We start from the raw sequence: 24,756 nt of genomic DNA, 5'->3' as shown, positions 1-24,756 counted from the left end.
TATTTTCATGAGGATGCTCATGTTCGTGTTGGGTAGTTGGAATTTGAACATGATTTTAACACCTTATGTGCCACTACTACACTCTGATCAACACGTTGTTTTAATACAGTCCCCTGAGGTCCTCCTGAATGACAAGAGCTTCTGAAAGCACCGTCAAACCCCTCATAGACACAGACATGCGTAACTACATACTTTGTGATGTATCCACACTAGCCTGCATTTTGCCGAAGTGCAATCGTCACTTTAGCACGCTTCATAGATATAACATGACAGCTCGCACAGGGCCAGTGCTCTCATCAGTATTCATACACACACACCCGTTACTAAAAAAAGCACTTCGTATCATGGTATCGCAGAACGAAAAAATGAAGCGGCGGCAGCATTGTCCTGGAGACTTCTGAGAATGGCCCTTGTGACGGACTGATAGCTCAGCTGTTTAAATAGCCTTCCTTCCGCTGGGGAGTTAGCAAACAGTTGTCTTTCTCATCAATCTCAGGGAGGAAAACGTGCATGCGAGTGTGTGTGAATGTGAGTGTGTGTGTGTAGTGGACTACGTCTGCTCAGTCTCAGGAATCACCCTGTCTGCAGCGAGTGAATCTTGTTGGCAGAACTAGATAAGTTACAGGTCTGACTCCTTGGAGAAGTTAAACATTATGACTGGTGGAGAACGGCGGTTTCTTTTTTTCCCCCCTCTGTTATGTTTAAATGATAAAACATGTTGATTGGAAGTCTGTCAGTGTGCCCTCCGAGTTTCTTTATCTCCAACTCCCATCGCGAAGGAATGCAGACTAGCTGCGAAACATTCTTTCTGCACTTTGACATTTTCCACATGACATGATGATGAACCGTGTGATCACCACCGGGCTTCTTTTGATCCGGCGGTGTGATTCCACAACATCAGTCCCGAGTCTTGACCTCCTCTCACACTCGGGGACTGCTCTCTTGTTGGTTCTGGCGCAGAATAGCAAGCGCTGTCTTTTTTTTTTTTTTTTTTACCTTGCCAGCAGAGAAAAACAGCAGCATTGTATGCAATTTGTATTAAGTGGGATTGAAATCTAGTGAGTCCCAAAATGTCAAAGCACCTTCAGAACAAAAGGCTTTACTTTTGTGCTTTTTGAAAACCAGAGTGAGCACTTTTACTTTGCACTTACCACTTGTCGATTTCCTGTGTATTCAGCTGAATATAAGAACAGTCATGCTGCTATGTGTCTTCAACAATGAAAATGTTTTTGCATGCTAACATAGGAAATATGTCTTACATACATTGTAATCAGGGGGTATTTGTATTCTATGCTATTGTACAGAACCATAAATGCGGCTGTGGTCTCTGCAGCCTTCCAGCTGCCTGTATGTACGTCTAGCCAGCTAAATAGAGAAGATAAAGATAGAACAAGTACAGCAGAAGAGAACAGGTGTTTCTGCATCCTCAGATGTGAGAGCCAGCTTTTGCCTCTCGTATGGTCATCATATATGAATGCCCCACATTTTGAAACACCTGGAGAACACTTTTGGTTTCCTGGGTCAGCCTTCTGTGTGGAGTTTCCATGTTCCCCTGGGTTTTTCTCCCGATTCTACAGCTTCCTTCCATAGTCCAAAGACATGCATTTTGGGGTCTAAATTGCCCTAAGGTTGCCTGTAGGTTTAAATGTGACTGGAATGCATACTTTCGCCCAATGCACTGAACAAGAAACACAGAGGCACCATCTACTGTGCTGCTGTGTCTTTTACAATAGGCTACTCATCACAATTAGAGATGGTTTGGAAAAACAAAGCTCACAGACGAGATATGTGACAGATACGTCCAGAATGAAGGTCTGCTCATTGTGTTTACATCACGCCCTGCTGATTTGTGCAGAGGTTCAGCAGTACGACACAGGGGTTTCATTGGTTAAGTGAAGAAAATACAGGGACAGAGAGAGGAAGACAGAAAGAATGGCGTTTGTAGAATTCCAGTGGGACAGAGCGGAGAAAAAAAAAATCTTCTCTGTTTCCACGGCTGCCATGGTAACACTGTTGCCACAAGAAAATGCAGCAGGAAATGTGCTGTTAAAATGGAGATGGTACAAGGGAAGCCCCCACCCAGCTGTTTGAAGTCAAGGTTGTCACTGCCTGTATTTTTGCTCGGTGTCTATAACCTGACAATGTGGATTCTTTTCTATAGATGAATGGATCTGAATTCATGTGCATTTGCATTATTATGTGTGCAAGTGCATTATTATGTTGAAGGTTGTCCCATTATATGTGCATGCATGCGAGGGCCCCTGATGCTGCATGTTGTCCTGAGTTGGAGCGCAGGTGTGAGCCTGGAGCTAGAGGCTCTTCTGGGGCTCAAGACTGTTTGAAAGGTTAAAACACCCAGCGAGAGGCAACCATAGACAGCAGCAGTATACAGTCAGACAGACAGACAGGCCGATAGACGAGGTCTGAGGCATTGAGAAGCGTCCCCATCTTAAACAAAACTAAATGTGAATGCATCCAAGAATAGCCTAACTCAAGATGGAATGGTTGACTGAGATAAAGTGATATTATAAATACTTAATGTTGTATCTAAAGTTTGGTGTATTACCGACACCCTCTGGAATAGGGTAGACTTGAATTTGCAAGCAGATTTGTGTAAAAAAATGGATTACAATCAGATTATTGATCCGACCAACATGAAAGCTGATTCTCCACAGAAAAAAAAGAAAAGAAAACTGGAGCCGGTATGACACCTTTGGCTGTTTTATGGACTTATTGATCTATGGAAGAGGAATTCTGTAAGGAAGCTGTTTCTCACATTGTGTAGAAAATGTAACCGCAAGAATCAAAGTTAATCAGGGTGAAAGATGCTTAAATTACAGATTTAAATTTGTGGAATTTAGTTTAGATTTCCCCAGTGCAGAGATCAGATAGGCCAAGGTTGGGTACCATGTAGCAATTACTCAGTGTTTATTGACCAAATCTCAGCGAGACGGTGGGACTGACCTTTCATCCAAGAAGGATTGATTGTTGTTTGTCACCTCAATGGGCAAAAAAATACAAGCATAGCAGAACTGCTGTAGCTGTAGTGCTGATAGAATATGTCTTCTGTCAAGATGACATTTCACTCGCTTTGTCATAATGTAAATTCTCATTATTGTTATAATCATAAATAGGCTAAACTGGATTTGCCCATCATAATTGGCACTTTTGACCTGTAAACACACTCCCACATTCTTGATGTAAATTATTTACCGAACCTTTCAATGCTTTGAAGCTTTATTCATACCAATAACATTCAAACTATTATCATTGATAACTGAGTGCTTGCGTGCAATCATTCACCTTCTTTCCCAGGCAGATTCCTCTCACTCGCTACCCACCTTCGCCAATCGTATTGGGTTTTGCAAATCTATTAGGGCGATCTAACAATGGAGAAGTTCACCCAATTTAGCTAATCTGTTCCATCACAGGTTTCCTCATGTACATTTTGTGTTGCCAGTTCTGGTCTGAGGCAGCAGACATTACAGTGACTGACAGAGGCAATGCCATTTGTATTTGCTGACCCCCATCCTCTGAAAATTAACCTTAATTTCATGCTCATGAGAAGAAGATGACAGTGAATAAGATATAGTTTATATAATTTAAAAACAATAATTATTCTTCCCTCCCGGTCATGTGCTATTTGCAGCAAGCTAAACAATACAATAGATGTTGAAAATAACAGGGGATGGCCTTCAAGTCATTTGATCTTTTTCAATACTTAACAACTACCATCTTTCCCCAGAAGTAAGTGCTTTGAATGTCTAAACAAATCATACAATTAATTTATAAAATCTGCTTTAAGTAGACGATTAGTTATAAGAGCAGAAATTCCAGGGTGTGGTATAAACAATTGGAAGAAAATGTTTCCACATCATGCAGTTAAAAACCCTATTCAGGCCACGCTAGTAGTTTAGTGATGGTCCAAACAATGGCTTTTTAGGGTGTGCCAATGAGAAACTGCTATGAGACTGTGCTAGTATTGGTTGCTACTAGCAACAGACTATTAAAATGAAACCAACTGCTGGAGCTGAATAATAACACTTTCTAATTGTTGACCAGTAGGTTGGAGGCAGTGTGCACATGACTGAGACGGATATAAATGACACCATGACTACCATGAGCTCTTCAGGTTGAAATCTATAAGTCAGATGTAATTATATTTGAAACATGGCAGATTTCTTTTTTTTCCACACAAGATCCCTGAACAGAGAACATTATCTGTATTATCTGGGCCACTCCATTGGTTTGATTAATGTTTGCATGAAAACAGAGCTGAATGTAGGAACTCCTGCAGAGTAGAGAGGCCTCTTGTCAGAATAATTGCTAAAAAAAAAGAAAATGATCAAGAGTGGCATACAGACATTTACACGGAGTATGTGCACTCATGCTGGCATGCAGTCACTTACTCACATGCAGTCACAGAAACATGCATTCATCACACTCTGGCAGAGCAGTGGGGGGAATTATCACTCCGACTGTATCTCGAGCAGAAATTTGAAGCTTTTGCCTTGACGGGTTGCAAAACATCAGCTTTGACTGACAGGAGGCCTGATTAAATTCAACAATGACACAACAAGTTATGTCTTGTTGTTGTGAGAACTGAAATAACAAAATACTCATATGTTTGTTGTCATTTTAGTGTAGACACTACGGTTAACGCATTCAGTAGCGCATTACCCAGAGATATGAGATAGTTTAATATTTGTCCTCCAGGAGGAAATGATTTTCCAGTAACATTTGTATACATAGCAAAACAAGTAAGACATACAGACTAAATCAATATGACACAAACACACAATAGACAACACCGATTTCTCCAAATTTAAGTAGAGGTTATTTAATTAAAGTTGGAATGGCTTTAGAAAAACTTTTTGCACATAGGTCGTCTTTTACACGACTAAATATGGTTAACAATGAGTATCATTCACAAATATGTGGCTGGAAATGTTCATTGTTTGCGCATGAAATAAGCAAAATTAACATCTGATTCATGACATGCAGCGCACCAGCCAATTTTGTTCTTCCTCCCTTTTAGTGAATTCCTAAATGACAGGAGCATGACCGCTATTTACAATCAGCATATTGGAAGAACATATTTGACTGCCTGACAAATCAGTAATTTGACCGCTTTCAGCGTGGAGTTTGAGCAGTCCACAGAACCTGTTATTATAGAGAAATGTGTCATCTGATACAACCTGATACAACCTGCACCAGGCCCTAAAAATAACCTCCATGCTGATGAATAGCAAACGCACTTCATTTCCTCAGTTTGATTTTCTGCAGCTGGGCAGACGGAAACTTATCGGGTTATTCCAACTGACTTCCTCCGTGGCGAATACTTTCACGTTTGCTTGTGTATAATGATGAAGACAACAAGCAATTAAAATGTACCTCGCAAACGGACGAGAAAGCAATTTGTGCTGAAAAGTGATGTTTTATTGCCGTTCGGATGCCGCAGCGTTGCACCGTTCCGCCTACATAGGAGCAGTTTTCCTTACCATTGACGTCACCAGCTCTGGAAAGTGGTACTCCAATCATGAAACCATGAAATGAATTCCTTGTAGAAAGGAAGAGAATCATTCCTTTTTAATGGGAAATGTTTTGGACCAAAAAATAAACAGGAGCCTGTTGAAAGTCAACAGTTGGCATTGCTTTGATAGAATGTCATGACCTGAATACATTCTGTCTTTTCTTTTCTTCGTTCCACTTTTCTTCTTGGCCTATGACCCCCCCTTCTTCCTCTGTTTCTAGACTTCTAAAAACATACATAATACCAATTAATTAGAGGTTTAACATCTGTTCACTCTGCACCACGCATAACACCCTTCATCAGTTATGAATGTCAGAGCTACTCAAGTCCATTAATCATGACTCATAAGGTTGGATTGCACTCAATCTCATTGTTCACTGTAAAATATATTACCATTAACCTGACCGGACAGATGGTTTGTTAGACAAATCCATTCGAGAAACCGTCATTGGAAACTGTTTGGTGGCAGGCACTAAAGAAAATAATTACTTGGCAGGTGATTGTATGAACCATCTGTCAATCAAACTCTGGCTGAAGCCAGTTGGGAGAAATACTCTCTTCTGATATAACTGCTGCTATTGCAGCATCCACACTAACCTCGTTGGGAACCGCCGTTGTTTTGAATGAACAGTCGCCTCTCTTTGTTGTCTCGCACGCACCTCAGACCTGTAGCTGTCCGTATTCAGGCTTCTGATTGGCCCGAGCTTATCGGACGATCTTGAGACATTGCATGAAACCATTCAAGGGAAATCTCCCTATTTTCATGATACATTCCTTATAAAGTGTGTTTTGTGGTATTGTGAGTGAGGCCTTCCTGTTTACATGTTTCATTTACTTAGTTATTATTTTCCCTCTGCTTTGTTCAACCTTATTTGAAACCTTAAGAGGGAGCATCACTGGAAACGCTTTTTTTCATTTTGTTCTTTGCTGTTGTGGCAAACTCGCCCACTGTGAACTGTGCACATCCCATCTACAGACTCTACGCCTTGAATAACTAGAAGGTGCTATCAGATGATGAGGTCATATTGAGTTTGACTTCAGATGGATGGATGAATGCAATACTTTTTTAAACTATTTAAACAGACACCAAAACTCCTGTTTTCCCAACGTGTGCATGTTTATGACAAACTTCCAAACAAGATCAGCTATAATTGATGAATAAAGGTTGAAAGTGAGGTTTGTTAATATTACAGATGAGTGGTGAATGGAAACCGAGGAAGCCAAACGCACGCTTTTCGGATTACACCCATTCAATCAGCCTCTGACGCGAAGTTTCCGACCGAAATGTAACGAGAGTATCCCGTCTGTGGACAGTGTTGGATTATGCATTTAAATATTATGACTCCCACGTGTCTAGGTGTTGATGGTTTTGAAATAAACGTATTTGTAACATTACCACAGCTGAAGTAGAAACCCCCCTAATTAAGTCGGTTACTCTATAAAACAAAGGATGGGTTATCCTCTATAAAGCAGCGTGAGCGCGGTGGGTGGATGGCAGGGTGCCACGGCGTTCAGCTCGATACTTCTCAAGCAGCTGCTGCTCCAAGTCCATGGACTTCTGTCTCCCACATGAGGTGAGCATCAGTAGAAATGGCAGCTGGAGACTTCATCTGATTAAATCAGCTAATTATATGCTGGGATTCAGCGATTATGTGAAAGTTGTCATAAGAGCACACACTACCGCCCTAACGAAAGCCCTGCAATGTTGGAGATAACCCCAAACATCATGTCAAAGTTTGTTGTTCTTTGGCGTATGAATCGGTGTGTATTATGTTCCTTTAAGCCTCAATAAAGTAGATGATTATATCCATAATTGCGAAGAAGATTCTTCTGATGTTTTAGGCTCAAGGGTCTGTGACGCTGTCCGGCCCAAATGACCTGTCCTGCTTTCTCACGCTCTAAAGAGCTCATCCAGATGTAATCAGACTTGATATTATTAATGACTTAGGGGGGAAAGGAGATTACGCTCCTTCACTCTGCCGCCTTGACAGCGCAGCTCTCTTAATGCTTACCAAAACAAGACATGTGGGAGGCCTCGAAGGAGTGGTGTTCACGTGACTGTGATTTTAAGTGTGTGTGTGTGTGTGTGTGTGTGTGTGTGTGTCTATCAGTCGGTGAGATGAAGGTTGATTTTCTTATTTTCTGAGACATTACAAGGAAGGAAAGTGGGCGAGAGTTTAGGAGAAAATGTTAATTAGCGAAAATGAAGTCACAGATCTGACAGCTAGAAAAGTTTTTAGAGTGATGGTGAAAACCAATTCAAATGCCTTCAAAGCCAAACATTCAAACAATATTCCAGGCTACAAATTCTTATGGTGGGTGCTCCCACTAATTAGTTTGGAGACGCCACTCCATTTCTCAGAGCTGTGTGCAACCCCAGGTTAATCATCTACAAGTGCTGAAATGATAATTCACAGCCGAGCCCATCCTAAAAACAAACACGGCACCGAAGACACATAATGATTAATATTTATACGGTTTCCTAATACACTTTCTTTGTCGTGTGACAATTTTTGATTTGTAAAAGGGGGAGAAGACGATGAACAGAAATCCCAACTTAAGACGGTGCTGCGAATAATATATAGTATTGTGTCAAAATATGTATCATCATCTGTTATTAGAAACTCCTACCACGGTAGACAGATAATAAATGCATTTGGAGAAAAGGAGCTTATTTGCATTCAAATGAAACATACACTGAGCAATGCATTACACAGTGTTTATATTACGTTACTAACAAAAATATTTCTTGCCATCAGTGTGTACAAGTTTGCTTGCACACTTCACTGCTTGAGACTCTAATCTAATCTTTGTTTAAGCACCACTTTCATGTAGCCCTGTGGCGCTTTTGGAAAAGGAATGTTGGATTTTCTGCAGATGTTTTCTTTATACTTAATCATCATGGGCCAGACGAAGACTGTTTTCACTCATTTTAAACCCCATTAAAACTTGTGGCACCAACAACAAAAATCGCGATTACGGTCACAGTAATGCTCTAAGTTTTGCCCACGCTCTCTGGATGTAAACTGTTATGTCCCGAATGCAGAGAAGAAATATTGTTGATCTCATCCTATATTTATGTTATTTAATGACCCACAATTCGATTACGAGAGCAAACACACCAACATTTGCATAATCCCCCAGGCTGAAATTCAGTTACAATGAATTATGACTGAGCCAAATGAATGAGTGATGTCTTGGCTTACACCCTACTTATGGCAACATTGAGATGTATCTCTCACTGATTTCCTCAGGCTCAAACACACAGATCCTCTTTTGCTTTGGGCCTGGCATTTTAAAGGAGCGAGTTGCCCAGTTTTGGAAGTATTCACAATCAATATTATTAATCTATTGTTGCAAATAATTTGGAGAAAATTCAAGGCTGAGAGATTTAAAACACTGCATCAGGGTGAGGGGAGGAAAGGATGAGCACAAACTAATGATAATGCGCTTGGCTGTGGACCGCATTGCTATGAATAGCCATCTCTTACTCTGAGGTGGGATTACATTCAATTTAGAGGAGCTTTCATGGGCAAAGAGAAAATAGGTGTTAAGCAGTATAGTCACAGTTAAGCGATATTGATTTAGGGAGCAGAATGTATCATTCAAATTTGTCAATTACACACTTTACATGCACATCCAAAAAACAGCCATTGTTTGGAGGAATTATCATGATATGATATTTGAGATGTAACGAGCAATATGTTTCAACACACATCTGTTCCCTGTAAACCCACATCGGGGGTTTGATACACATCAAGAGGCCACTTTCACAGCTTCAATGGCCGTACATTTTTCACAAAAGCAGCAATTTATCACTTTTGCTCCCTGAATTGGCACATCCCGGCCACTGTATCTAAACTACCTCCTCAGTCTGCATGACGGCACGCGAATAAGCATCACTTGAACACTTCCCAATGGTGCCTGTGGCCCCGATCACATTGAGATGCGATGAAACAGGCGCAGCCGCCTCAAACATGGCCCTTGGTATAATGCGTCAGGCAAAACAGCTGATCAGCCTGTGGAGAGGTGGTGCATGCGCAACCAGGTGAGCAAATGTGGATTCAGTCAGATGTAAATCTCTTGCTGTTGCTCTGCTGTCGGAAGAGGAGGAGGGGGAAAGGCCATAAAAAGCAGAGGTTTTGGATTTATGGCATACTGAAAAAAAAAATATAGTTCATTGTAATTAAATACCGCTAATATCAACCTTTCGTCTGCGTTTGTTTGCGTTGTCCGTTCCTACAACATCTACCGCCATCAAAACAGGAAGGGGTTGGTAAAGATGTCTCTTGCACAATTTGAACATTTTAACTTTTATGCACGTCTAAAAGCTGTGAGAAAAATGCAACATGCAGTGCAAGAGAGGAGCGTAAGGAAAACAATGGTTTTGCGGGCGGCACATTTCTACCGATGTGTCTCGTGTGTAATCGGCCTTAAAGCATTTTTATGGTAATGAGAATGGATGCATATACGTTCCATTTGACACCACCATATTTACTGCAAAACAAAAACAGAAAAAAAGGAAATCAATTTGACAAACGCTAATGATCATGTTCACCGACCTACGACGAATATCATGAAGAAGAATGCGACGCGTTTTACATGAAGTGGGCATGAAAACAGCAGATAAGTTACGACGTGGTGCAACAACAATACAATGCAATCTAGAACAACTTATAAATCTTTACTGTCAGACCTCTGTTGGAATGCATTACATTGCACAGGTGTTTTTTTCTTTCCCCCTGTATATACAGTATTTAGTTGTGGGTTTCATGCTATGCATTTATAGTCCACCATTGCATGACTGTTAAAACCCCAATAATCATCCCCGTGGAACAACACACTTCCAAATTCCTCAAAAACCTTTCACAGATAACATCCCTGCAGCACTGCAGCACTGCCGAGGGTGTAGTACAGACAGCTGTGAAGCTAATGGTCGGCAACCCATGAACATTATGACATTCATCTGCTCCCTCACTACAGGATAACTAGCTCCCCGAGTCTCACCGCAATTTAGTCAAGCCTCCGAATAATACGTTTACCTACTGTGGTGCGCTGCAGGCTTCCTACATATCTTATTTCCCAGTGCCCCACACTCCCACACACCAAAACACTCCGTTGCACATTGCATTGTGACGTCTAACCTCCTACTCGTGTTCCTTCGGGGTCAGTTTAGAAGGTTACTGTAATAACTTCTCTCTAGACCCATCCCCGTATACCAGGTTGGTTGAGCCCTCAGTCTACCTTGGAATAATTTGCCCACATGCCCCCTGCAGAAATAACCTTTCTGATTAAGTAGGACATAATGAGATTCAGTAGATCCTGTATATATTTGTATGTAATGCTATGTTTTTTTGGGGTCATCTCTAACTAAAAACGGTGTCAGACTGTGTAATTAGGCCATTTCTCCTGTGGGTTGGCTCTATTTTAAAGTGCAGTCCAACTCTTGGGTCTGCAAATAAATAATATCTGTGTGTTCACTCACTCATATGTGTGTATATGTATGTAAATTCCTATAAGGGTATGTATGGGAGCACGTATTTGTGTATGTGTGGAGCCATATTTACATTACTAGTATTTGCCATTCAATGCAAACATTAACTCTTAACTAGTCAGTTACATTAGCTTTTATCCCTAAATGCATTCTAAAAAAAGTTAAATATCCAGTATCACATCTCCATGCACAGTATTCTCTCTCTTGGCCTAAAGCTCCATACTCACACTGATAGAAACACAACTTGGTTTGTGTGTGTGACAGACAGAGGGAGAGAGCGCCCGCATCACATTTATTAAGTGTTGTAGTATCAGATATACACCATTAGGGAATGCCCATTAAACTGCAGGCCAAAGCCCATCCGTCTGAAGTGACACACTGATCCCCCATCAGCTGCAGGGTGCCGTTATGTTGCCAAGCATGCACAGTGACTCAGATTCAGATTCAGATCAACTTGTTGTGCTCCAAACACGAGGACATCAGAAAGACCACAGGAAAAGCAAGAAGACCACAACGTACTCATAATAAAACACATTTAAATTGAAAAAAAACAATCAAGTCAAATAAGATCAAAACAGTCCGTCCACTAGCTAATAGACAGTTATTGTATATGGTTGTTTTGATTTTTTTTCCCACGGGTCAGGTTGTTGTCAGGGATGAATACTAACCTGTACATTTGTTTTCCAGTGTTTGTTGAATGAGTTTGGTGTACAGGCGAATTACTGTTTCTTGGTCAATGCCTATGATTGTTCCTGCTGTCCTGATTTGTCATTGCATCCTGACAGAACATTGTCAGCGAGCGGAGAATCGTTTTCCCATGATCAATGAATACCACATTGCTATTGATAAAACTGGATTCTATCTTGAAAACGAGTGTTAAGTTAGTGTCGGTTTGGGAGGATGAGATGGAATGAAAAGCTCGCGCAACAGACGCTTTGACAATACACCAAATCGACTGACTCTTATCTGATGAATTTCCGTCTAATATTACTACATCCCTGAAGCCACGGGGCTCCTTAGGGATCTCCAGATTTGTTTTGGGGTCAGACTGGAGATTTTCCTCTCTCTTTTCATTATGCCCCAGTCTACTGTATAATTGCACAATTGAAGTCGAAATGAGAACATGTCTTGCAAAAGATAATGTTACTGGGAGAAAGCCCAAAGTTATTTTGAAATGATTACCATAAACTGCTATTAACAAAGTGAAGCATGACGTCTGGAAGTCTCTTTTCAGTGTGCTTCGTAAAGGGGTTTGATGTGTTTTTGCCCCGAATAACCCAATTTCTTTGAGAAAATGGGGCTGAATGTGGAAACATGTTGACATTAATGTGTGGGTAAGAGGTCCACTGCTCCGATGAAAACCTGCATTACTTGGTTCCAACAGTTGGCGCTTCACAATAGAGATCCGTCGAGGTGAAACATATTCCGATCAAAAGTGACTACAGAGGACTTCAGATCTGCTGTGGTTTCAAAAAAAAAATATTGAAAATGGCAAGAAAGGGAATTTTGAAAGACCCAAGACTCCATCAATCAACAGGCCAGCCAAAAAAAATCAAGAGATTTAGATTTAGACTTGGATGGACGGGGATTCTGTATGGATGCTGCAAAAGAACGGTACATTATTCAATAAGGCGTCAAAAGCATAACATAACAGCAATGCATTCTGGGAAACTCCGTCCATGGTTACCTTGTCTCTTCAGTGCCACCTTTGTGATTGGATGCACCAGATCAGAGCTCAGATTGGTCTTGAGTATTAGATATTTTTGGTGCAGCTGTAAAATGGTGGATAAACACATTAAGTTTCCTATATATTCTTCACAATTAAAGCCCCCCATTACTTTTGCTCTTTACTCTTCCCTGCAGTATTAGTAGACTTGTTTTATTGAAGAATAGGCTATAACAGTTCCACCAATTTAGTGATAAACACATTTCAGATCCTCTTAATTCTTGACAGTAAAATTCCCCTGTTATTTTTGCTGCCTACTCTTCCTCCCTGCAGTATAATTAGTCTTGTTTTTATTGAAGATGAATAGCTGCTAATTAAGTGATAAACACATTTAAGTTACTAGAAAATGAGACACAGTAAAAGTCCCCTGTTATTTAGTGATTTAAAAGCTTGTATTTTGATGCATTGTTTTTGTATTCTGACTGAATTTAATGTTTTATATAACAACTAAATCAACAAACATGCATTTGTCCATGGAAAGCTACTACAGAGGAAACTGCTACTCTCTAAAGATGAAGTATTGCTGCCGTCTAACACTCCAACAATGCTCTGGACACGATGCCATATTTAAACGAAAGACATTTTTTAACTCCACCTACTCCATGTGTATAGAGTATTATAGTAATGGAGTTGGTGCCTCGGGCTAACAGATTTCTATCATTTGTGGAACAATTAATTCTAAACTGTTACAGGAAATTGCACAGAAGCATGCCACGGGTGACTGTTTGAGATTTGAAATGTACCTTTTTTTTGCTTTTTGCTAATTGTCCTTAACACAAAGTCGGTAACTCAAGGGCTTCAACTAACAAAAAAAAACAAAAACAACTTGAATAGTCAAGTCAGATTCCTGACCTTAAACCAATTAAAATGCTGGAGTGTGACTTGAAGCAAGCCACCCATGCAAGGTATTCCAAAAATACCAATTAACTCCACTTGCTGAACAAAGACTAATCACCCAGAATGTTTCCTGCTTGCTTTGCAGGCCTGATCAGCTGCTAAGGAAAACACTTGGAGGCCAGTTGTTGCCAACAAAAACAACTATACATAAAGATCCACATATTTCTCCACCTTATTCTCACTGAACAGAGATTTCAGTAGGGTTTTAGTTTCAATTCCATCATGCATGCTACATGCCATACAATATGTTTAATATCAAATGCTTTTAAATGCATATCATATTCGACATATCCACATGCATAAGGCATACAGCTGTTGCAGCGCATGTATAATGCGGAAAATGTTTTTATTAATATGTTGCCTGAGGGCAAAATTGCTTATTTTGTGTTTTCTTCTCTCCAGCTCTAACGAATGTGAAGCTGTGGGCCATTGACCGACAATGTTTTCAGACGATCATGATGAGGACGGGTCTCATAAAGCACACAGAGTATATGGAGTTTCTGAAAAGGTGAGCAACCGTCTAAATTGTCCCACAATGACAGACAAATGGCCCTGAATAGGTCTTTGATCTGAAATGCAATGAATTAATTAACTAAATGGATACAGGGGGGATATCTGTGAGCTGTTTCTCACAAGATTGCTTGCTAATTTTTCCCAGTAAATTATATAATTCAAAAAATGAATAGCTTTTGCGTCACTGGAGGTGTCATTCACCCTGCTGTAAAAATACCTACCTGTATCATCTTTCTTTAATATCCCTATCTCTATTGGAGAGCTCTACGCCTAACCACCAGAAGCACATTATCACTTAAAAGGCCTGCATGGAGTATAGGATAAAAGAAAATACTCATCAAAAGACAGAGGGGAGGGCAGTGTGTGCATGATCAGGATACATGAGAGGCGCAATTAGGTATAACTCTCTTTTGTCCCATCTCTGTTCAACTTTCCTCTTTTTTTCTGTCACCACTTTGATCTTCATCAAGCTAATTGTGAATATTATATCACATCTTCTGTATATTTCATATGCATGCCCATTTTCCCATGACTCCGTTTCCGAGGCGATATTAGAGGTTGCTCTATTGCTCTTTTCTCTTGCTCTCATAGATGTGCCTGATATGATAAAAGCACACCCTCTGCCTGGGTGGATTTCTGCTGAACGTAACCTCGTGACTCACTGTGATCACGATCAGACTCTGACACTTTTTGACGGAGTTGTTTCAAAGCAGGCAGGAAACCAAGACATTTCTAACACATCCCCATACCTAAACTACAAAATAGGTTGTAAATAAAAACCTTTCAAAAGAACCACTTTGACTGAAATTACTAGACCAGAAAGATCATAGACATTTTTTAATGATTAATAGTTTATTGTAGTATTTCAAGTATTTAAATCACTGATGATGATATTAAGTTAACATAGAACATTAATATGAAATGGGAATGAGTATAAGTACATGCCACAGACAAAATGTTTCAAAATAGAATAAAAATGTATGTATACACTTAATGCACAACGTGCTTGAAAGCTAACAAAAATGTACTCCTTTTTCATTCATATTTTAATAGTTTACTGCTATTTTTATGAGCTGGAAACACCATTAAGGGCGGTACTGCCACCATAATCACAGACCTGTGTCACACCTTTTGTACACCCAACCATTCACTTTCACCTCTTGTCTTTGATGTAAGCGCCAGGGTCCACTCAATCTGAACAAGTTTGTTTTTGTAGCAGTATAAAAGAAAGCACACTACTTCTGCCTTTGCTTCTGAAAGTGGACAGTAATTATTCACACTAATGCAAGATATCGCCACTAAGGAGAACATGAACACAGGATGCTTTTAGGGAGCAATAATGCAATAAAGCCACTTCAACCTTTCTTATATCCATAGTAATCTTTCACTTTTAGACATAATATATTTCCAACCACATAAAAATACTATTCATCTTATTTTATAAGCACTAAGAGTTGAAGTTTATTATTATTGCAAACAGGAAGTGAATGTGCTTGTGAAGACTTTTTTTATATTACCTCCTAGCATGCACTTCATCACTCAAGCACATTGCTCCAGGAATAGTAACTGCATAGGTGGTGTGTAATAAACTGACAAGCATCGCCATGGTTTACAAAAGGCATATTACTGTGAATTGATATTTTTTTAAAGGTTGGTGGACTATTAATCCAGCCTTTGCCCCCTTCCCCTTCCAAGGTAAATGTCTAGCTCCGTTGGAATAAAAGCAGACGGCCATCTGCCCTACGATATTTTATAAGGCGTGGAAAAATGAGCTTGGGAAAGTGTTAATAAAACCCCAAGGAAGTGCTGATTTTACTCTGCGTTTTCAAGATTGCCACAGAAATGATTTAAGGTTGTCTTAATCTCTCACAGTCACACAGAACCATGTGTGTAATGATCAAAAACAGCACATTAGTGAAACTCTACTTCCCCATTGGCCTTGTATAATTAATTAATTTCTTATAACACAATTAAGAAATTGAATGCAACAGAGGGTTTTTGTTTGTGTCAACAGCTTCACAGCTCGAGGGATTGAAACTCCATATGTTTCATGTAAAGTAGGGTCAGCTGATTAGCTAGCTTCTCTGTCAACGAAGCAACAACACAAGGATCAACACGACAGCGAGGCCTGGGTTGGGGGCCAAGAGGAGATGGTTGAGATTACTGTAATAAAGCATGGAAAATGAGGGGGAAGAGGGAGATGGGGAAACACAGAGTGGGAGATCATATAGGGAGATATGTCCTTTGTTCACCAAGAGGGGTTATTTTCCTCCTTGATAAACATTGGGCCAGTTTTATTTAGTAGGCTTGATAACAGGCAGATATCGTTCATTGAGGCTGCCGGGAAGCAGACGGAACAAACATTAGGGCGTCATACTGGTGTATTCAACCTAGGATCTGATTCCCCGCTGTGTAACTAGACACGTGGCCCAGTTTATGCTGAAATATTTATATGCACCATCTGTAATACAATATACAGGCCAACTGCCATAGCATAATATTGATTTTTCTGTGTTACCGTTTCCCATATTTATATGCATTTCAGATGAAAGGTCTGCTTTGATTCTGGTCAGCTATTTCGCAGACGATACCTGCTGCTATCCACTCTGATTTCTTCAACAACAATAGACTTAATGAGTAATATGTGATATATGTAAGAACCCAATCGATCCCGAAAAAGCACTTTCTTTTCTGTCTCACGCAGCGTTCCCACATTCCACGGCCTGCAGGAAGATATTCTGAGCAAGCTTGCCGATGTCCTTGAAGAGGTAAGTGCCTTGTTCCAAAGCCTGTGACACCTCCAGCACAGAGCAGATGTCACAAGCCTACACCACGCACTGATTTCCATACGTTCACTCTCTTTTATTGCAGTGAGAGCTGGCAGCCAGAAGGGGAAAGAAGACATAATCCAGATAGTGTGCACTGAGTGAAGGGGGGGGCGTTAACGGAACAAAGTTAGCTGGAGAAAAGCATAGCTGGCATTTTTTCATTTATGCTCTTTGGTATGTGCTCAGTGTGGTGATATTGAACCCAATGGTCTACCTAAGTGACAGTTCATTTTGTGAACCTGTCCAGGAAGTCAGTACACTACTGTTAGAGGCCATTTCAGCTTTCAAGAGGGAGGGGGTCAAACAACCCAATAGGCTGAGGAACATTGTGAACCATATTATTTAATCATGTGACATTTCAACAGTGGAAAGTTTTCTTCAGGCTGTTTCAGTGTGCGTTTTGAGAAGTTTCTCGATAGCACATGTTCTACCCATCTGCACGCCACTTCCTTTGATGTTTTTTTTTTCAGCATAATTTAGTTATGCAAAAACATTCTCATGTATACTTTTGATGTGTGCTGCTCACATTGAGGCTTTCAATGTGTTGGGTTGCAATCAAATATGGCCTTTTGACTAGTTTTTAAGATTATTCAATGCCACTGAGTGTATATGTGCAATAACTTATGTAACTAAGAGAAATTACTTCCAGATCCTTTTGCTTTTCAGCAAAGGTAAAGGCAAACTTGTTGCAGATGTGCTATGCAGCATCTAGTATCTGCAGCATGGTATGGACAATGGCTACAAAGGCTGTCGCAGAATGTAACCTTTCTGTATGTGGTTAAAGGTGAAATTGACTTTAATTCAAAGACCTAACAGTAAAAAAAAAAAGGTCAGAAGATCAAACTCAAGAGAAACTGTTCAGTTCAGCAGGATCACTAGGGGTGTGTAAGGGTAGGAGGACCAACAAAAGGGAATCTATCAGCTTACACAAAACAACCTCAATGTCGAAGGACAAATACATGGAAAAGAAAGAGGTTGTGGAAGGGCATTGGTGTAAGGTGCTGCAAGCTATGCCACCCACATCAAAACAGTGTGAACAGTAAAGTGTAAAATGGGCAAAACAAGGCTAAAGGGAACTTTTGGGATGCAAGCAAACACAAAGCAGATTTCCCATTTCAAGATCTCTGTTCTTATAATGAATCTGACATATTTGGTACATCTAGTATATCTAGTGAAGCGCAGTCTAATCAAACCTCCTTCCTCGTGATCAAATTCTCTATATTAACCTTATAAAGGACATTTATTAATGTGATTGATGAGATCATCAATTTGACTCTGGGCAGGGATGGCATGTGTGAGTGAGCCGAGAGAATGCAAACACCCCGTGAAAATGAGGTGTTTTGCATGGTATTCTAGACATGCCTTTAAATGTAATCTGCTGTATGTGTTTGCACTGTTGACCAAGGGAGATGTTAGCTTAGGAATTTGTTTGAAATATGTTGATTTCTGTCACCCCATAAACAAACAAACAACCTATTTAAGGTTTCCTCTATTTAAAAAAAAACTGGGTCCGCATTTTTCTTTCTTACCTGCAGAGGTCCTGTAGTTTTGTGCAGCTGGGTCACATAGGGCTAAATCCATCATGCTGTCTAATGTCTTGTCCTCTACTTTAATGGATGCTTTTAGTCTATGATTGATTTTTGATTAGACAGAATGACTTTTCTTCTCTTCAGTTTCCTCTCCTCGAGGACACGCTGGTGAAAAAAGGCAACATTATATAAGTAACCTGCAACCTCTGTTGCACATTAGACAGAGGTCCTTATCCTTTTTGTATGTGACTCCTTATGATATGGTTTTGTAGATCATGTTGGAACGTGATATCCAGTTTTCTCCATGGCACAAGAGGTTTTTCACATCATATTAAGTTATGTCACAACCAAGCAAGCATTCTTATCTGGTACTGAAGGTTATTTCCAACGCGAGAGGCAATGTGTTAGTGAAGGTTTTTTTCTGTTATGTGTTAGGCTTTACCAATGCATGCTGGGATTGGCTCTGGCACCCATAACCCCCAACAGGATTACTTGGTAAAGAAAATGGAATGATGGATGGATATATTAATTGTACTCTTCAAAAGGAGGTGTGATTTGCCTTCACATTTGATGCGATATTATTAATTTATTCACCAATTTTCTTCCACCTGCTCAGTCAAGGTCATAGGGCATATGCAAGCAAGCGGTGGGTGTAAGGCAGAGGAACACCCTGGACAGCTGGCCAGTCTGTGGTGTCGCAAGAACACATCTAATTGGAATTTATCTCACTGCACCCAATTCAGCCTTTCGTTCCCTCAATGCAAGAACGGAGACAAACAAATCATAGTGTTCCTGAATAACGCTTCTCTTCTCTGGTCTTCTCTTCTGACAGACACATTATGGAGATGGAGAGTACATCATCAGACAGGGGGCCAGAGGAGACACCTTCTTCATCATCAGTAAGGGAAAGGTGAGAAACAGTTCCTGTAGCCCACCGCCGATATCACAATTATGACATCACAGCGCATGACATCAAGGCACACATGGTAAAAGGCACCTATCTTTGAAGCAAAGTGGTGGTGTTTTTTGGTCGGAAGTCGGTCATCATCAATCATCTTGACGTAAGGGAGAGGCTGCCTGTGTCGTCCTCCCTTGCAGATGCTGTGGAGGGTATCTAGAAAGGAGAATGGAGTCACTTCCATTTCACCTTTCTGTCATCAACACCGGCTTTAACACTGAGCCCAGATGACACGCTGTCCCATCTAACATCAACATCAACATGTTGGTGGGCTTTCATGTGCTTCCGTTGTCAACATGTTTTGACATGTTACCTGTTTTCCCTCATATTTTCTCCCACCTCGTCATCATCGTCTTTTTCCTTTTCCTGAAGCTCCTTCCACTGTTTCATCATTATTTACATTTGTCAACAAAATAATTCTCAGTCTCTTCCACACATGGTAAGATTTGAACATGTTTTCTTCTATACATCCATCAAATTCCATCTCAAGTCCCAGTTATTGAGGCAAATTCATTGTTTTCACAGGTCACATGTCAAGGATGTAACTGTCATTCTACGGTTTAAGATACATTACATTTCTTCTACTTTTTTTTTTTTTTTTTGTTACTGTCCTTTGACCCCAAACGGATGCAGCCCACTTCACAAAGACGTGAGCACATACACATTAGCTCCTGACCTTCAGTATCAACGCTGGATATTCCCACTCACTCTGTTTCCATCTAGACCGCAGACACTTTGTCTCGAGGATATTCCGCCAAATACTGGCATCTCCCAACGCACATCGATGGACGATCTGCCCTTGGACCTGTTCCCATCTCTCTTTGCTGTTTTTGTCCCGCACTCACGTGATCACATTCGATCATGAATAATTACTCAGTCACCCAGTTGTTGGCTGCATGACAGCGTGCTGGTGTTTGATATGCTACAACACCTGTGCAGATCTGACACCATCCTTCATTAGGCGAAACGACCGTCTCCAGTCACTTCCTCCAAAATCCACTCAAGTGCCCATCACTTTGATTTGTAAATCTGACCACCACGCCACAGTGCCATCACTCACATGTCATCTGGCTAATGAAGTGGTCTGTGGCGCCTCCCGGATCCTCACAGAGAAGGCCGTCTCTTTGTCACTGATCACCCACGAACAGAGATGTCTGTCACACCAGCTCTCCTCCCCCTCTTTGTATTAGTGTCATTAACCCGCCGTATTGAGAGATCATATACATGTCACTTTCTTTTACAATGATGTGTAAATGAAATGTGTTCTCTTTTGCTGTTATACATCGCCCCTCATTTCTTCTTTTTTCCCCATCTTCCTCACTGTCACACTGCTCTGGTGTTTAACTCTCCTCCGCCTGCTTTTTTTCCATTCTTTTTCTCCAGGTTAATGTGACCAGGGAAGACTTGCCCAATGGAGAGCCTGTCTACCTGCGCAGCCTCGGAAAAGGAGACTGGTTCGGGGAGAAAGCACTGCAAGGGTAAGATTGTTCCTAATAACACTGCCTCTTCCAATTTAAATCTTCCGTTCTCCCGCTGTTTCTGTCTCCTTCACTGTCACCCGCTTCTCTTCTAGTTTTCACTCGCAACCCTTCTTTAACATCCTCTCTCTTGTACTTAACGCGCATCTATCCTTTCAAATTTGCTATCAATCAGCCTCCAGCTCTTATCTGTCCCTGTTTTTTTCCCCTACCACTCACTCCTCTTGAGCGGCATGATTACTTGCTAAGTGTATGGAAATAAAAGCAGGGAACATATTAAACAACTTAAGGCCAGAATTATTGTAGCTCTCCCACACCGATTCCATCTGTCTCTGTGCCACAGAAAATAATCTGATAAGAAAGAGGGACTCTACACTGTCATAGTCATGATTTCTTTTTCATTATTTTTGTCATATTTGATTTTTTTCTGCAACTGAAAATACAGTTTGTTGAGATAAAATTTTAGCAACAAACATTTTTAAATGATTGGTTATGGAATCATATTCTAAGCTGATGCAATATAAACAGCATGAATATCTAAAGATGCAGCAATTTTACGTCGCCCCCTTTGAATAAATTACAAACAAGGCCATACACAATTGCCGTGGAATGCTCCTCTTTCTAAATCTCTATTTTTTTGCCAAAATCAAAAGAGGGAAAAAAAGTGTTTATGTTCAACTGACAGTAGAGATCCCTCACAACCACATCAAGTGACAACCTGTCTGTGCTATCCTGCTATCACACACAGAAACGACACGGAAGAAGTCATTTTTTTGCACAGAATTTTTCGTATAGTGAGACTTATTTCATTTAGACAATATTAACTATACGCCTCTTCGATTCTATTGTCTTTTCTTCTCATTTACTGTCTTGGTTACCAGTAACAAGGGCATCTTCATGCAGTCCTTGACTGTAATAATCACCCTCTTTCGTGAACATTTGTGTTAAGTATGTCAGCATAGTGGCTGTAACTAACACAGCGCCCTTTGTCAATTCAGATAAACATGTAATACAGACATTATCAGCCTGTGGCAGGAATGTTTGAAGCAACCAGACTGTATATAAATGTTGTGAGGGTCAGATGATTCACTGCTACCGTACTGCTTACATTCAGTGCCATCTAGGCACTCAAATACTTTCACTAAATAACACTTCAGAGTAATGAAAATATTTTTATATGGCTACATCCAAGCCCAGCGCCCCGAAGTGATATTTTTACCCTGCTGTTTGTGCTGTCTTGTCATCGCTGTGTGCCTGTGTGCAAAATGTATTATTAAAACGGAGGGAGGGGAGAGATAAAAGTGTCTTATTTCTGCGAGGGTGCAGGTAGAGAGAGAACATACTGTATGCACTCACGAGAGGACGTTTGAATGCATGCAAGCACATTGCCAACAGTGTCAACATAGCGGAATAAATGGAGATGTCGCCATCTTGTGGCCGCTGACTGTGAAAGCTGCCATAACTTAGATCTCAAGCCCTTAACAGCTCAAGAGTAGCCTATAGTAAAGACTTTGAAACATAAAGGGCATGAATATTACTAAACAACTAAAAAACAGCCAGCTTATGTGTTGGCATATATAAATCATTATTTTTATTTTCAAAAGGAGCACGCCAGATGTTAGATGTGATGTTCAGGTGACAGCTGGAACTGCACAGATGGTTGAACACCCCCCACCCCCCATATGTGTAAGCTAACAACCATAGGATATAAAAGATGACAGAGCATTAATATGCATGCGGAACATGTGAGACACAGGAAGCCTGACCTCTCGGTAGACAGAGGAGTAGGATGTTCAAATAGAAATTCGATCCTTTTTACGCTAATGAGATTTTTCAAAAAGTGCTGTTTGATGAGCGCATGAAACAAAGTACTAATTCATAATGGATTGTGCACTATTGTATTTTCAAGGAATTCAATGATTCCTTGTAATTATTATTTAAAAGAAAGCCACAAAAGTCTTGATGTAACACACTGATGGTTTAGTATGTGACGCACACACATGACATATCACATATATATTTAACAGTATCCATACATCAATGCATTTAGTGTTTCCTAGAATAGAAGTGTGCACCTCTAAAAAGCGCTTCAAAGCACCTTCAAGGGCCTCTCATGCTTTGTCTAATCAAGAAAACCGTCCCTTCCCTGCATCCCACTATAACAGAGTGCCGTCCCCACCTCTGCATCTGCTTGGTATTGTTATCATCTTTTGGCCTGAATGCCTTTTGTCTTGGAGTGTCTTGAGCTAGAGAAGCCTATTCAACTGCACCTTTGATGGTCAAGCATGTCTTGCAAATTTACATGATCGAGAGGGTGGCCATCTTCGGAGTAGTCTTTTGATCAGATGGCTCTTCTGCGGGGCCGTCTTTGTAATCAGAAGTTAACTGTGTTTGTCCTTGCTCATGAAACTCAATGGCCTTTAGTCAAATGCTAGAGTGTCCATCTGAAGATGTTGCCTTTGAACATATTTACAAATCACAGTCTGTTCTCCTGCCAGCGGGCAGACATAATGATTTGGCTCAAGCTTGTGTGAGCGCTAGTGTGTGATGCGTGTACATTAAAGCAGCCGGCCAAATATCAAATGACATGTTTTCTCCGCAGGGTTAGGCCTTAATGAATACTGGACCGGCAACATATCTCATGTCACATTCTTTCCATCATCATATGTTCCTGTTTGTGTCTATAGTATAGAGTATCCTACTGCACATAATCATCTATCTATTCATTGTTTTTTCGTCTGCATTATTTTATAAACAACTAACAGAACACTTGACTGGTAGTAAGACATTTCAATTTCTTATTTTTTCTTATTTATTGTATCTTTTACATACTTGGCCAAACGAAGCTGACTCCTGTCACAACAGCACAAGTTCGTTCTGTTTCTACAAGGGAGGTGCTACGACTACGAGGCTTTAGCTATGCCAGTAGCATGACTCTATGACAGTGTCGGTCGGCCCATCATTTTGGTCCAGACTTAAATGTCTATTGGACTACTATTGGTTTGCTCTAAAATTGTTTCTACCATGGTTCGAAGACGATGTATCCTAGTGGCTTTTCCTCTAGTGCCACCATGAGGTTCTTTTAGGGGTTTTCATCAAATGTCTCAACAACTCTCTTGATTGCCATGAAATCTGGTACATTCATGTCCCCCTCAAGATAATTTGTTATCATTTTGTTGATTGGTATACATCAGCATGGTAATATTGTAATGTTAAACATGTTCTCATGCTCAGCTCAGCCTAATGGAGGCAACAGCATGACTGTAAAGTCTTGTTACATGGTTTGTGTTTGGCCAGGGCAATGTGCAACACAATGGCCTCATTGAAATGAATGCTACATCTTTAGATATGTGCTTGTTGGTCTGAATGCGGCCTTGTAGAATCACCCGTCTCTCTTCACTCCAAGCCTTACCGTCATCTTTTAATAGCTTGTTTCCCATGAGTCAAAGAATTGACTTCTGCCATCTGCTGTTAACTACAAATCTGTATATTATACATTGCTGTATGTTCCTGTGCATCTACTCTGTGTTTTATTTTCTCTAAAGCACATAGATTTTTTTAGAATGAAGACATTTCTTGTTTTATAAAGTTACTGCTATGCGTTCCTACCATCACCACATTAAAATAAACGGCCAAAGATTTTAAGCTTTTTTTTTTTTTTTAGACTGAGAAGCACTTTGTCAAAGTAAATCCCATGTTACCCTTTTTTATTTTGGAAACATGCACAATTGTTGTGTTGGGGGGGGGGGGGGGGGGGGGAGGTTGTTTCTTCAGACTTTCCCACAGGCCAAAAATGTATT

The 24,756-nt window shown here is 40.5% G+C and overlaps 1 protein-coding gene across 2 annotated transcripts in view; it reads left to right on the top strand.

Annotated features, from left to right (window-relative positions):
• LOC311020661 (cGMP-dependent protein kinase 1) overlaps window positions 1-24,756 on the top strand; it is a 75,219-nt gene that overhangs the window by 35,101 nt on the left and 15,362 nt on the right. For both annotated transcript variants that reach the window (XM_084020856.1, XM_084020855.1), the window contains exons 4-7: window positions 14,053-14,158; window positions 16,868-16,931; window positions 19,353-19,430; window positions 20,862-20,956. In XM_084020856.1, coding sequence (XP_083876982.1) covers window positions 14,053-14,158; window positions 16,868-16,931; window positions 19,353-19,430; window positions 20,862-20,956 — 343 coding nt within the window. The remainder of the gene's footprint in view (window positions 1-14,052; window positions 14,159-16,867; window positions 16,932-19,352; window positions 19,431-20,861; window positions 20,957-24,756) is intronic.

Source organism: Eutrigla gurnardus, assembly GCF_963514095.1.
Source record: "Eutrigla gurnardus genome assembly, chromosome: 11".
Lineage (NCBI taxonomy): Eukaryota > Metazoa > Chordata > Actinopteri > Perciformes > Triglidae > Eutrigla > Eutrigla gurnardus.
Note: the sequence above shows the minus strand (reverse complement) of the source record. Positions and strands in the feature narration are given on the sequence as shown.